At 44.0% G+C, this 13,788-nt stretch overlaps 1 protein-coding gene across 2 annotated transcripts in view; it reads right to left on the bottom strand.

Moving 5' to 3' along the window:
* NPAS2 (neuronal PAS domain protein 2) overlaps positions 1–13,788 on the bottom strand; it is a 165,121-nt gene that overhangs the window by 73,643 nt on the left and 77,690 nt on the right. For both annotated transcript variants that reach the window (XM_075917107.1, XM_075917108.1), the window contains exons 3-4: positions 10,107–10,255; positions 3,761–3,852 (exon numbers count right to left, since the gene is read on the bottom strand). In XM_075917107.1, coding sequence (XP_075773222.1) covers positions 3,761–3,852; positions 10,107–10,255 — 241 coding nt within the window. The remainder of the gene's footprint in view (positions 1–3,760; positions 3,853–10,106; positions 10,256–13,788) is intronic.

Raw genomic sequence — 13,788 nt, 5'->3', positions numbered from 1 at the left:
AGTCATCAGTTTCTGTGTTTATTTCACTCAGGAGTAAGTTTTCAATTGAAGTGTCAGCTAGCACTGCTCTAGTTTTCGATGTAACATAGTTATCTTTATGTGATACTGAAGTTTCACGTGCAGATATTCAGTCTTTCAAATTCTTCCAACCTCTACTGATGCTCCAACCAGATGGATCAGACAGTACTGATGCATTTGAAGTATTATTGTTAAAAATGAATCAGGGTACACAGTACAGAGCCTGCTTTTCCATGCTCCAGAAGAGCCAGCTTCTTGTGTAGATCTCTCCATTTGGAAGAGTTTTTGTCAGCAGATGATTGGGAAAAGCATGATCTTTAGCATCTTTCGGTATATTACTTGGAATCTGAAAACAACTAACTTTGAGAAACGACTGTGTTTGAGCAACATTGTTCTTATCAAGAAATCCAATATTACAGTGGTCCCCAACCTTTCAAGGTTGTCGGGCGCCAGGGGGCATGGCCGTTGGCCCGCCGGGCGCCAGGGGGCGGGGACACTTGCGCCCCGAGGGCGGCCCCCCCCATATCCGCATGCCCGGGGCCGGCGCTCCCCCTGCCAAGCGCCACGCGCCCGGGGCCGGCGCTCCCCCCGCCCAGCGCCGCGCGCCCGGGGCAGGCGCTCCCCCCGCCCAGCGCCGCGCGCCCGGGGCAGGCGCTCCCCCCGCCCAGCGCTGCGCGCCCGGGGCCGGCGCTCCCCCGGCCAGCGCCGCGCGCCCGGGGCCGGTGCTCCCCCTGCCAAGCGCCGTGCGCCCGGAGCCGGCGCTCCCCCCGCCCTGCGCCGCGCGCCCGGGGCCGGCGCTCCCCCCGCCCTGCGCCCGGTGCCAGGCCAGCCCTGAGCACCTGGCGGGCGCATGGAAATGCCCCCGCGGGTGCCATGGCGCCCGCGGGCACCATGTTGGGGACCACGGCAATATTAGGTTCTGAGGCCACTATTGTTACACTGTGTCCTGTGCTTGCCATAAGTTCTTGCTCTTGCTGTATAGCATCTCTGAGGTCCTCATTTTCTGCCTGCACAGTCTCTAAATCAAGCATAGATTCTGCATCTATTCCTGCTATTGGCATTTCTGTGTCTTGATTAATGACCTCCTCATTTTGAGGCAATGGCATTGAAATGTCATTTGTGGATACAAAGTTTTCATCGTCATGAGTACTGAAAGTGTCATGGTCAGTATGGTCACTATCCAATGGTTAAGGTGTCTTTTCACGAGAAATGATATTATTGGCTTTAAACTCTTAACTGCTGCTTCACTCTGTTGCTTTCTCCATCTCTTAGGGTATGTCTAGACTGCATCCCTCTGTCGACATTGCAAATGAGGCAGGGATTTAAACATCCTGCGCCTAATTTGCATAAAAATGGCCAATGCGTTTTGCCTATTCAACACTTTGTCGGCAAAAAGTGGCAGTCTGGGGGATCTGTTGAGAAAGAAAGCCTCCTTGCAGGACGTTTTTTTTCTCAACAGATCCCCCTCTAGACTGCCACTTTTTGCCAACAAAGTGCTGAGTTGGCAAAACACGGTGGCCATTTTTATGCAAATTAGACACGGGATATTTAAATCACTGCCTCGTTTGCAATGTCGACCTGCCTAATCTGCATCCCTTTGCCGACAAAGGGATGCAGTCTAGACATACCCTTACATCACATTAAAATCTTTGCTTAATTTTTATAAAGGGGTTCTTTTAAAATACAGTAACACACAATAAATTAACTCGCTGAAGGCTATTGGTTATACAAAATTTTAATTGTATATACTTCACAATTAATATTATATAATAACGGATTGGGAGTGTTATTTACTACAGCCCTTATAGCTTTATTTCAAAGTCTTGAAATTTCATCTGCTAAAATCTTCCCTTTATTAAATCCTCTAATAACTGGTGCAATATTATGAATATGAACATGGGGCAACTGCCAGATTAGATATAACATTTATTAAACAACTAGAATTTAAATTTTATTATAATAAAAAAATCCTTTAAAGGTGACTCTAAAACTGGATGAAGAGGTAGCTTATCACATTGCTCCTTCCCACTGAGCCTGATATGGTTATTGTAAATGGAAACACATAAGAAAAAACAGGAATACGAAAATCTCTTATGCAGAGATAAACATCTAATGTAAAGGTTAAATTCACCCTCAGACCAAGCAAAATCACTTTACAGTAACGGAATTAATTACAACTTTCAAAACCTCTAACCGATGCAAAGACTGTAAACAGCATTTCATAATGTAGAATCACCAGGGCTCGACAAAGTATTGAATCTACTCGCTCGTGGCAAGTAGATTTCAGCTGGGCGCCCCGTTCATTTGCGGCGTGTGTATGCGCAATGTGGGTCTTGTGCATGCGCAGTGCGGGGCTGGAGAGCGGCTTTCGCCGCCATTCGTCAAGCCCTCAGAATCACTAATCACAGAAGCTACTCCAGTCTCCAGTCACACAGATGAAAACTCAGATGTGACTGAAAAATTGGTGAAGGCTCGATGTCCACAATGATTTAAATCAATTTTTGCAGATATATATATATCTTCTTTTTATTGTCTCTGTTATAACTGCAAGGTGTATAATACAGTGGAGTCCGGATTATTCATCCTTTGGTAATCAGACACTCCACTTTATCCGACCCTGCAGCTCCTGGGGACAAAGCGGTGCTGACAGGAGCAGCATCAGTGGCTCTAAGGTGCAGGGCAGGAGAATGGCCCCGCTTGCTGCCCTGTCACTCTCCTGGAGCCGCTGATGCCGCTGCTGCCGGTGCCACTTTCTCCCCGGGAGCTGCAGGGTCGGATAAAGTGCGGGCCGGGAGAATGGCCCTGCTCACTGCCCCATCGCTCTCCTGGAGCCGCAGATGCCTGCAGCTCCCAGGGACAAAGCTCCAAGAGAGCAACGGGGCAGCGAGCGGGGCCATTCTCCCGCCCCGCGCCCTGGAGCCACAGATGTCACTCCTGCCAGCGCTGCTTTGTCCGCAGGAGCTGCAGGCATCAGTGGCTCCAGGAGAGCAACGGGGCAGCAAGCAGGGCCGTTCTCCCTGCCCGCGCCCTTGAGCCAGTGATGCCTGCAGCTCCCGGGGACGAAGCAATGCCGGTAGGACTGGCATCAGCGACTCCAGGAGAGTGACAGGGCAGCAAGCAGGACCGGGCACCCAGGAACTGCAGGGAGGGAAGGGGCCAGGGCCAGGCAGGGATGGGGCCAGGCTACAGTAGAGTCCCTATCATCCGACATATTTGGTCATCCGACCACCTGTCGGTTCCGTTTAGGTCGGATAATCGGGACTCTACTGTAAATGGAAATGAGCGAGTAAAAAAATGTCAAAATTTGAGGTTCCTTTATTTCCTGAGGTCTGGGCCAAATGGCACTCCTGGCTCCCCCTCTGATAGGGACCACATTTAGGGATAAATTAGAGCTAACTAACAGCACAGGACTGGTGGCTGTAAACAAACTTTATGGGGTTGCGGGAAACTTGGCCACACCCATGATAAGTGGACATCTGGCTAACTAAAATCATGCTGGACCATGTATGTTGCCAGCCAAGAGAGTGCTGGACTAGAGAGGTTCAACCTGTGTTTCAGTTATTGCAGTGTCCACACCTGGACTAGAACACACATTAGTTTCCAATTGTTTCTTTTTTAATGACTGCTCTGCTTTATGGTAAAGTACAATAGAATCTAAAGTTTCTCTCTTTTTGGGATCACAAAGGTATTGTTGCTCTTAGAACAATGTGCACATCCACTGAAATATTATATGCAGTTTTACCTCCAACATCAGCTGGGTGAACTCTTCATTGCTGAGAAACGAAGGCTTCCAGTCTTGGTGAATTTCACAAATGTCTGTCTGTGCTGAGACTTCTAAACAAATAACAACATTAAAATGTCATAAAAATTCCAAAGAAAAGTATATTTTGAAAAACCACATACAAACTGCTGCTAAGGCATATAAATCTTTTGTATGATTTGAATAGAGATTTTCAAGCTTGGGACATACATGCAGTGTGTGAATATGGATAATCTCCTTATTGGGCCATGTCCTGAGGTCTTTACTCAGTTTTTATTTGGCCAAACCCTACTGTCTGCAATGAGAGTTCACAAATAGCCATTGCTTTTAATCAGTGTGCTACCTAGGTAAATACTGAGTAAATAAATAAATAAGATCTGAGCAAAATTAAAATCTGTGAGAATTACTGTATATCAAATGTGTAATTACAGTTTATGAAGTTTCTGCCTTAGGACAGGAATGGACAAAGGGCTAGACTTTGGCCTATAGCCATAATGCCAAATAGGGGCAGTGAAAAGTGTCCTTGAGGAAGCTGGAATACAGGTAGGCTGTGTCTACATTGGCACCCTTTTCCGTAGAAGGGATGCTAATGAGACACTTTGGAATTGCAAATGCCGCGGGGGATTTAAATATCCCCCACGGCATTTGCATGAACATGACTGCCGCTTTTTTCCGGCTCGGGGTTTTGCCGGAGAAAAGCACCAGTCTAGACGAATAAAGTAGGAATAAGGGATCTTCCAGAAAAGGGTTTATTTTCCGCAAGATCCCGTCTAGACTGGCGCTTTTCTCTGGCAAAACCCTGAGCCGGAAAAAAGCGGCAGCCATGTTCATGCAAATGCCGCGGGGGATATTTAAATCCCCCGCGGCATTTGCAATTCCGAAGTGTCTCATTAGCATCCCTTTTACGGAAAAGGGTGCCAATGTAGACACAGCTGTAGTGTTTAAGCCACCATATTTGCTCCCCCAGTTGCTTGGTGCACAGGTGGAATGTACAGTTTAAAACATCTCTTGTGATAGCGCATCCTTTTCCCCTCACAGCCTCTCCAGCCATCTCAAAAGGGTAGTGCAGCCAGAGGATGCAGGAGCAAACTAGAGCTTCACTCACAAAACCCAATCCTCTATCCTTTAAAATAAAATTCTGACTCAGAACCTGTTTGGTACTTTGACGGTGGCATTCCATTCTGCCACATGGAAGCAGTGTCTGATAAGCATTCCGAGGGCATTCGCCCCTTGGAAGCTCTCCCTCGGAGTGCAAGAGTATCATAATTATAAATCATGGCTCTGTAGTTAAGACTGAACCCAAATTAGAGCTGACTGAATCATATGTGTGGAATAAATTTATTTCAGATAACATTTCCAATTAGTATTGGTGCATTATTGACCTTGGTTGGTAAGTAATGAAAGAAAGTATTTGTCAGATAAATTATTTTATTCTTTTCTCAATTTTTTAAACATATTTGCCTAGTACACTGTTCAGTATTAACCCAGTTCTAATAAAAGTACATCTGAGTGAGGGATGTAAAATCCCATTTAATTGATTAACTGGTTAAACATGATGGCTAACTGGTTAACCAATTAAAGGAGTGCAGAAGGGGGGCTGCTCCAGCCATACTAGGCTGGAGCGGCCCTCTCACTTGCTGCAGCCAGTCTGGAGTGGCCTCCCCCCCACTGCAGGCAGTGGCTGCTCCAAATGTCTTGAGAGCCCTTGCCTGTGACACACCTGGGCCCACCACAGACAGGGGATGCTCTGGCCAGGCTAGAATGCTTCTGTCTGCAGCAGGCCCCACTGAGCTGGAGCAGCCAGCCCCCTGCCAGGTCCAGGCTGGGAGCTGCTTCAACTCCCACCGGTTAGCCAGCTAACCAGTTAATCTTTCAAGTCGCTAATCTGAGCCCTAGCTCTTGTGGTTGAAATGAGGGTAAATATGGCCTCACTATTCTATTCAGTTTAATCTAATCTATCAAGATTTATAGGGCACTTAACATCACATACTCTCTGTTCCAAGAGACTAACCACAAAAACAAAAATGGCTGAATACAGAAAAGACAGTAAACCAGTAACAGTGTCTGTGTGAAGAGTCTCATGGAAATAAATCAAAGCACACACACAGGCATAGGTTAGTGCTTTTATTAGTGGAATGGCAGCAGTCTGTTTCCTACTAAATAAACTTTTTCAGCATTGCTGGGCTTGTCATAATACCATAATGCAGCGGTTTCACAGGCCCAGAATGTTCAGCAGATGGCTGGGAAAAAAGGATCAGCTCCAGACATCTCTTCATTATGTACTCTCCAAAATGCAGAATATTTTACAATAGAGACACTAGCATGGAGAAAATAGTGTATTTGAAAAATCAATTTCTGGAAGAATGATTTGAATTTTGGCAGGCTTCCTTGGATTAATAGAAAGAGGCTGTTTATTGAGCAGGAAATCTGAAAATTGATCTGCTTTTGAGTTATAATTTAATTCTTGGTTTAGAATGCTGAATGTAAGAGAAAATATCACTGAATACAACAAATAAAAGTACATACAGTGGAGATACAGAAACATTTAAAATCTGTATTGTTTGTTTTGTAGTATGTTGCATACCTACTATTGATTTAAATTTTTAAATAATGGATTCTTGTCTTAAAAGTACTTTTCTTTTTTTTTTAAGAATACTAAACCAGTTGCAATCCAGTCCAACCTCTCTATATAATCACAGGCTGTTTATTAAACACAGAACCATCATGTAAAAGAAAGTAAAATGCCCTTTTTGAGTGACTGTTCCTATGCGGTTGTTCTTTAGTTGATTTTTTTTAAGTTACATATTAACATCTTCCTTTATTCTGCCTTTGGCAGCTAAAAAGAAATGTTGTCACATTTTAAACAGGTATATACAATCATGAAAGAAGCTGTAAAAGTAGGGTTGCCAGATGGTTTCAACAAAAATACCAGACACACTTGACATTACATCACAGTCTACATTACATCTTATTTAGAAAATACCGGACATTTATTTTTCTCATTTATATTTTTTAAATTTGTTTCCCGAACAGAAAGCTCAAATACTGGAGTATCCGGTTCAAAACCGGACACCTGGCAACCCTATGTAAAAGATATAAATGAAACTTTCAGATGTACAAGTCATGCCCTCTTGCATGAAATCATCTTGTGTATAGCAATATTTCATTAAAAGAAAACCATCACTGTAATAATAGATTAACTATAATTCTTTCCTCTATTATTTTGACATTTGCAACTTTATTATGTTGGTGCCGCCATGCAGGTAGTTTTTATCTGCTTTTTCATTACACCCATATCTTTCAACTCTGAGCAGATGGAAAAATTGTCCAAGGACTAAGGGTGCATCTAAACATCACCCTTCTATGCAAAATGCGTAGTTTATTCTGAGTCTAAATTGAAAGAGCTTATTTTGAAATTTGGCTCTGTGGCACCAAATTTCAAAATAAGGCACTATTCTGACAAATCCCTTAAACCTTGTGGAATGAGGGTTACAGGGATGCTGTCATAGATGACAGGCAGCTATCTAGATGAGTTGATGTTCCTCATCTTGTGGAAAATAAAACCTTTTCCGAAAGATCCCTTATCCCTCTATGAAATAAGGGATAAGGGATCTTTCGGAAAAGGCTTTATTTTCCGCAAGTTCAGCGTCTAGACTGGCACTTTTTTCCGACAAAGCTCCGTGCGGAAAAAAAGCGGCAGCCATTTTTATGCTAACGAAGCAGGGGAGATTTAAATCCCCGCTTCATTAGCAATTGCGATACGTCTAATCTACATCCCTTTTACGAAAAAGGGATGTAGTCTAGACATAGCCTCTGTGTGCAAATCTCCCCCTATTGCAGTGGCTCTAAACAGAGTTACATGTATCCCTTGGGGTACACAGAAGTCTTCCAGGGGGTACATCAACTCATCTAGGGTATGTCTACACTACCCCGCTAGTTCGAACTAGCGGGGTAATGTATGCATACCGAACTTGCTAATGAAGCCCGGGATTTGAATTTCCCGGGCTTCATTAGCATAAAGCCGGCGCCGTCATTTTTAAAAGCCGGCTAGTGCGAACCCCGTGCTGCGCGGCTACACGCGGCACGGGCTAGATAGTTCGAACAACGTAGCCATTCCGAACTATCTGTACTCCTCGTTCCAATGGCTACGTAGTTCGAACTACCTAGCCCGTGCCGCGTGTAGCCGCGCGGCACGGGGTTCGCACTAGCCGGCTTTTAAAAATGGCGGCGCCGGCTTTATGCTAATGAAGCCCGGGAAATTCAAATCCCGGGCTTCATTAGCAAGTTCGGTATGCATACATTACCCCGCTAGTTCGAACTAGCGGGGTAGTGTAGACATACCCCTAGATAGCTGCCTAGTTTTACAACAGGCTACATAAAAAGCACTGGCACAGTCAGTACACACACTAAAATTTTGTACAATCACTTGTTTATACTGTTCTGTATACTATACTTTGAAATGTAAGTACAATATTTACATTCCAGTTGATTTACTGTATAATTACATGGTAAAAAAGAGAGAGTAAGCAATTTTCCAGTAATAGCATGCTGTGACACTTTTGTATTTCTATGTCTGATTTTGTAAACAAGTGGTTTTTAAGTGAGTTGAAACTTGAGATGTGCAAGACAAATCAGACTTCTGGAAGGAGTACAGTAATCTGGAAAGGTTGAGAGCCATTGCCTCTCTGCCAGGAAGTTGGAGCCTTCAAAGTGAATGTTTATGATCTCCAGATCATTTCCCAAAGGTCTCTCAGTGGATCTATGATTTCTGAGGGTGATGCATCTGCACATTTCATGGGGTGGGAGGCAGGGGAAAAACCTCACACCTCTGATATGGCATTCTGGGGAAAATTCTGCAAGGCAAAATTTGCAGTATTCCATCCTAATCTCAGGATTCCTTCAGCAAGAGGTGATCTGTGCCTTAAGGTTTGCTCACATCACAGAAGAGTGGAACAATTCAGCACATTTATAGCTTTTGCTCAGAGAGCCCTCCCCTCCAAAAAATGGAACAACAAGGGTTTGAGATCAGTACTGAAATATAATGGTAACACTGACACTTTTTTATGAGAATAAACATTCACTCTTCAGATGTATTTTAAAATACATTTCTGGCCTTCATCACTATTCATCAGCTGTCTTTATTGTACTTTCCTATGCCAAATTTGCAAGTGGTCTCAAAACCAAACTAAAATTGCACCTGCATTATGCAAATGCAAGACTGGTATTTGCTTGTGAAAACTGGGCAGGAGTCCACCAGATTTATGCAAGAAAATACTTGTGAATAGAATTTTATTAAACCAATTTTACAAATTTGGCTATTAAGATCAGAATTTCCCATGGTACTACACTATAAACAAATAAGTGCTGAACACCCTTTCAGGTTGATTGATGTGATGATACATCAATCTAAGTGCCAGACTAATATTGATCAATACTTTAAAGCCAGAAAGTACGCCATGTCATCTTTTTAAAGGTATTTTCTGTATAGAAAATTATTTAAATTTGCAACGTTGAGCATTTACTTTCTCCAATTTTTTTTTTTTAAAGAATTCCTAGTGGATTTTCATCTGTTAAAAGATGCACTAGAAATAGAGACCTAGGTTAGACAAGACCCATATAGCTACAGATACTGGGTTACGTTGGCTTATCCAGGGAAGACAACCCCACTCCACACCCACCAGCTTTACACCATCGATGTGCAGAGGTGCACGAGTAACCTTGTCATATCCCCCAGGCCCTATCTTCAGAAGCAGATTCTCTTTTCACACTCAGGGTCCTCAGTGTGCAGAAGCCACAGCCCCCTTTCACAATGTCCCATTGGGGAATGCACTGGCTCCCTACCTCTACTTTTTGAGAAGCTGAACAGAATATTGTCCCCCTCCTGTCAGAAACCCATTGGCGTCAGGGGAAGGGAGCTTCCTCTCTTCGTCTTGATCACTTTTTTGTTCAGAAAACAAGTCCCTCCTCTGCTTATCTCACAGACCCATTTCAGAGCCCTGCTGCCCTTTGCATTTCTTCCCTGCTGCCTGAAAGTCAGTCGGACACAGCAGTGTTAGAGGACTTTATTCACTTGAGCTCAACAACCAAAAGGAACATTGTGACCAAGAAAGGCAGTCTTGAGCAAGCCCATCAGGTCTGAACAGGCATTATACTGCAGAGCTAGCAGCTAAGGAGGCTGATTTGGGTTGCATGGTGCCTTTAAATTTTCTCATTATAAACTATGACATGGAAAAAATCTTATGTTATTTTTAACTACTTGAGCCATTTTAACTGTTACTGGGGTAACAAGGGTATTGTATAATTTATGCATAGATGAAGCAATTTTTACCATTGTGTTTCTGCAGAAAGCCAATGACTTTTTCAAGCACTGTAGTTTTGTCCATTTTACGGCTGTTGCCTGGAAGCATGGAGCTGAGCTCTTTGATGAGAATGTTGAATTGGTCACGTCTCTTCTTTTCAGACTTGTTACGTGATGCCCTATAAATATGAAAATTAAAAAAAAATTGAATGAATTAGAAAGAATCCATGAATGGACCAGAAAGAATGATTACATATTCCTCTTGCAACATTTTATTTAGAAAATGAACACTCTGTGCATTGATGGCTAGCACCAGGCAAAAACTACATGGACATAAGCAGGATTTGAAGGAATGCTTCCCTTACAGCTAGCCAGAATGGGAGAGAAACCCTGGGTGTGTCTATGTAAATACAGTTTGCTCCTGCTTTGCTTAGATTTGTTAAATAGTCTGCAGATGGAGTGGCATTTGCTCATTGTGACCCAAACCTGCTTTGTTTGTATTAAATACAAGGACTGCTAAAATATGGTTACCAATGTTTGTAAATTTGTGGGAATACAAAAAAAGTAGGACTGTGCTAAATTGTTCCAAATGAAAGGGCTCACAGTCTGTGGAAAGAATTTTGTAAATGCGGGGGCTCCTGTTTCAGAGCTCTATGAGAGGGAAGGGGTGAGGGAAGGTTATTCTGGTTTGGAGACTATATGGCTTCTCCTGCCTGAATTGGTTTGACTAGTTCTCTGCCCCTGCCACATTCTTATGATAATTGTGCTGGAGTTGTGTTTCTTCTATCCTGCTCCCTAAGAGTTGAAATCACTGGGAGCTTAAATCATTTGAGACCGATGGACAGGAGTCACAGTCTAGAAATGGATGGCAGCAGATGGTGACTGAGAGCCAGCAGGTCAGTGGTGGAGAGATGTGATGAGTGGCCAGCAGGGCGGCAGCAAAGAGGTGAGGCAAATGGCCAGCAGGGCAGTGATGGAGATAAGTGAGCAGGCGAATGGCAAGCGATCAGCAGAGTAAGATGTTTCTTTACCTCCCCCCACTTAGGATGGGAGGTGAACTCTGCGGATGCACTTCTGAACTCGGGGTCTGCCCTGACCAACAGCAGTAACTGAGTGGGGTGCAGAGAAGGGTTGGGCATGAGAAGGGGACATTTAGGTTGCTGGACTTAAGAACCTGAGAGGAAAAGGACATCTCCCAACCTATTGGGGGGGAGGAAAGGCGCTTTTACTCATGGTTTATGTTTATAACTCTTTTTGTGGTGTTTTCCCAAATTAATGCCAAGTTACTTCCTTCCCCTTTATTAAATGTTTCTCTTCTACACTCAGACTCTGTGCTTGCCAGTGGGGAAGCATTGCCTCCCAGAGGCACCCAGGGGTGTTGTGTGAATTTCCCAGGTTACTGGGTGGAAGGCTTGAGCCAGTTCTGTGTTGGATGGATGGAGAGGAGTCCCTAGATATTGAACCTGGCCCTGGCTGCCACTGGCTCTACCTGGTAGAAGGGTTACATAAGCAACCAAGAACTGACCTTTCTCCATCTCACCTTTGTGACCTCTTTGCTGGAACACGTTGAGAAGAAATATGGTCCAATGGATGGAGTGTGAGGCTGGGAAACAACAGAGCTGGATTTTATTCCCATCTCTGCTCTATGACTTTATTATCCCATTCCTGTGCTCTCGTCTTGGCTTCTCTGACCTTCCCCTAATGTTCTTATGTTCCCTATCACTCTAGCAGTAGGCCAGGATGTGGAGGAATTTCATGTTCTTGTTTTCTGACAAATCATAAAGCTGGTTTTGTGAGCACAGGTTTTCAAGCGTGTACTCAAAATTCATGCATGATGAGGTATTTTCAGTAAAGGAAGATTATAAGTAGACAAGATAATAATATGACAACACTTTTTGTTGGCTCAGGAAACAATTTATAATGCTCACATTTTTTGGGATGGTCAAAATACTGGAGTATCCAAAATTATTTGTTGGTCAGATAAAAAAGTAAAAAAACAGTGGCAGTTTAAAAGCATCCTGTGCAAGCTTAATTATAGAAATGAAAGTTGGTCTTGTGGTTTAGTCACCCGACTGTGGTTCTAGGTTCAAATCCCAATTTTGTTGTAGACTCTATCAGTGTTCCCTCTAAGATTTTCTGTCCATGACTGGAGTGAGTTTTGTCTTGTGCACCAATACTGAGGTCATGTGCACGTGTTCGGAAGTGTGCCACACTTGCACCTACCAGTTACTAACGAATATCATATTCATATAAATATATATATATTAAATGTTTCAGAAGGAAGAATACTAAAAACAGCCCTTTCCCAGTCACAATGAATAAAAAGAGCTGTTAAGTCAGAACTTTTACCCAAGCACCCTTATTATGGCTGACCCCAAGTGCCAATGTACTACTGTATCATACCATCAGTTACGCTATGTCTAGACTGCAGGCTTCTTTTGGAAGAAGCTTTTTTTGGAAGAGATCTTACATAAAAACTTCTTCTGAAAGAGAGCATCCACACTACAAAAGCGCATCAAAAAAGCGATCTGCTTTTTTGAAAGAGAGCGTCCAGACTGAATGGATGCTCTCTCACATGTGAGCTGTGATTACTATGGATGGAATGGCCACCAGGGCACCAGTGCTTTTTCCTCTTTCCTCTTCTTTTGAAAGAACTCCTTCTTCCCCATCCACACACGCTTTTTTGTGAAAGAACTCTTTTAGAAAAAGGCCTCTTCCTCGTAGAAAGATGATTACCAATGCCAGAAAAGCCCTCTGTTCTTTAAATTTTCTTGCGGATTTGGATGTTTCTCAAGTTTTGTCAGAAAAACAGCCGTTTTTCCAACAAAACTCTGTAGTGTAGACATACCCTTACAGAAAAGGTAACAAGACATCACCCTGACACACACACACACACACACACACATACCTGCAAAGTTTGAACAATAAGCTGTTTTTCTTAAAGACCTGTGCTTCGCTGCTACACAACACCAGTAATAAATGGTGGTAGAAACCCCAAGCAATCAAACCTCAGGAGAAAGATTTCAGGAACTTTTGTCCCTAGCAGCATCAATTTTTAAGGTAGCTCTATTCTTCCTCTCAACCACCACAGGGTGTCTTGAGCTCTGACTAATGGCTCTGCACAGGGGATGAACTAGCAGGAGAAGTGGGCAGGGAAGGGGGCATGGGTTTACTATGTTGTTTCCATTAACATTTGGGGGCCAGCTCAACACGTTTTAGGGATTAAGTTTCAAAGCAAACCTGGGACTGGACAGGACACAGAGGAGAGACAGAGGCAGCGGAATCCCTGCCCCAAGGAGCTTAGAACATCTGTTGATTATGAGTTATGTTTGCTATCAGGCTCCCTCGTATCTCCCAGCCCTGAGTGTTCGACCACTCACTGTCAGTCCAGCCCCATGTCCTGAACTCCCTGGCCCCAGTGCAAAGGATGAGCTGGTGGCTGTCTCTGGGAAGCTGGCACCCAATCCAAGGTGGATGGCACTGTGTGAACACACTGTCTTCGGGGTAAGGGCTGGGTGCTGGCAGCTCTCACCAGTTTCCAGCAGATTGCGCAACACAAACTCCTTGGCCGCTGCCATGTCCTACTCCCGGGTCACATCCAGAAGCAGCATCTGCAGGAGGCTGGAGCTGGAGGTGGCTTCCCGCTGCAGTGTGGCAGCTCTGGTCCTGACTGGGGCCACCAAAACAGCCACCGCCCACCAGGTGGCTTTGG

This window comes from Pelodiscus sinensis, chromosome 1, assembly GCF_049634645.1.
Source record: "Pelodiscus sinensis isolate JC-2024 chromosome 1, ASM4963464v1, whole genome shotgun sequence".
Taxonomy (NCBI): Eukaryota; Metazoa; Chordata; order Testudines; family Trionychidae; genus Pelodiscus; species Pelodiscus sinensis.
This window is presented reverse-complemented; position numbering and strand designations above follow the sequence as displayed.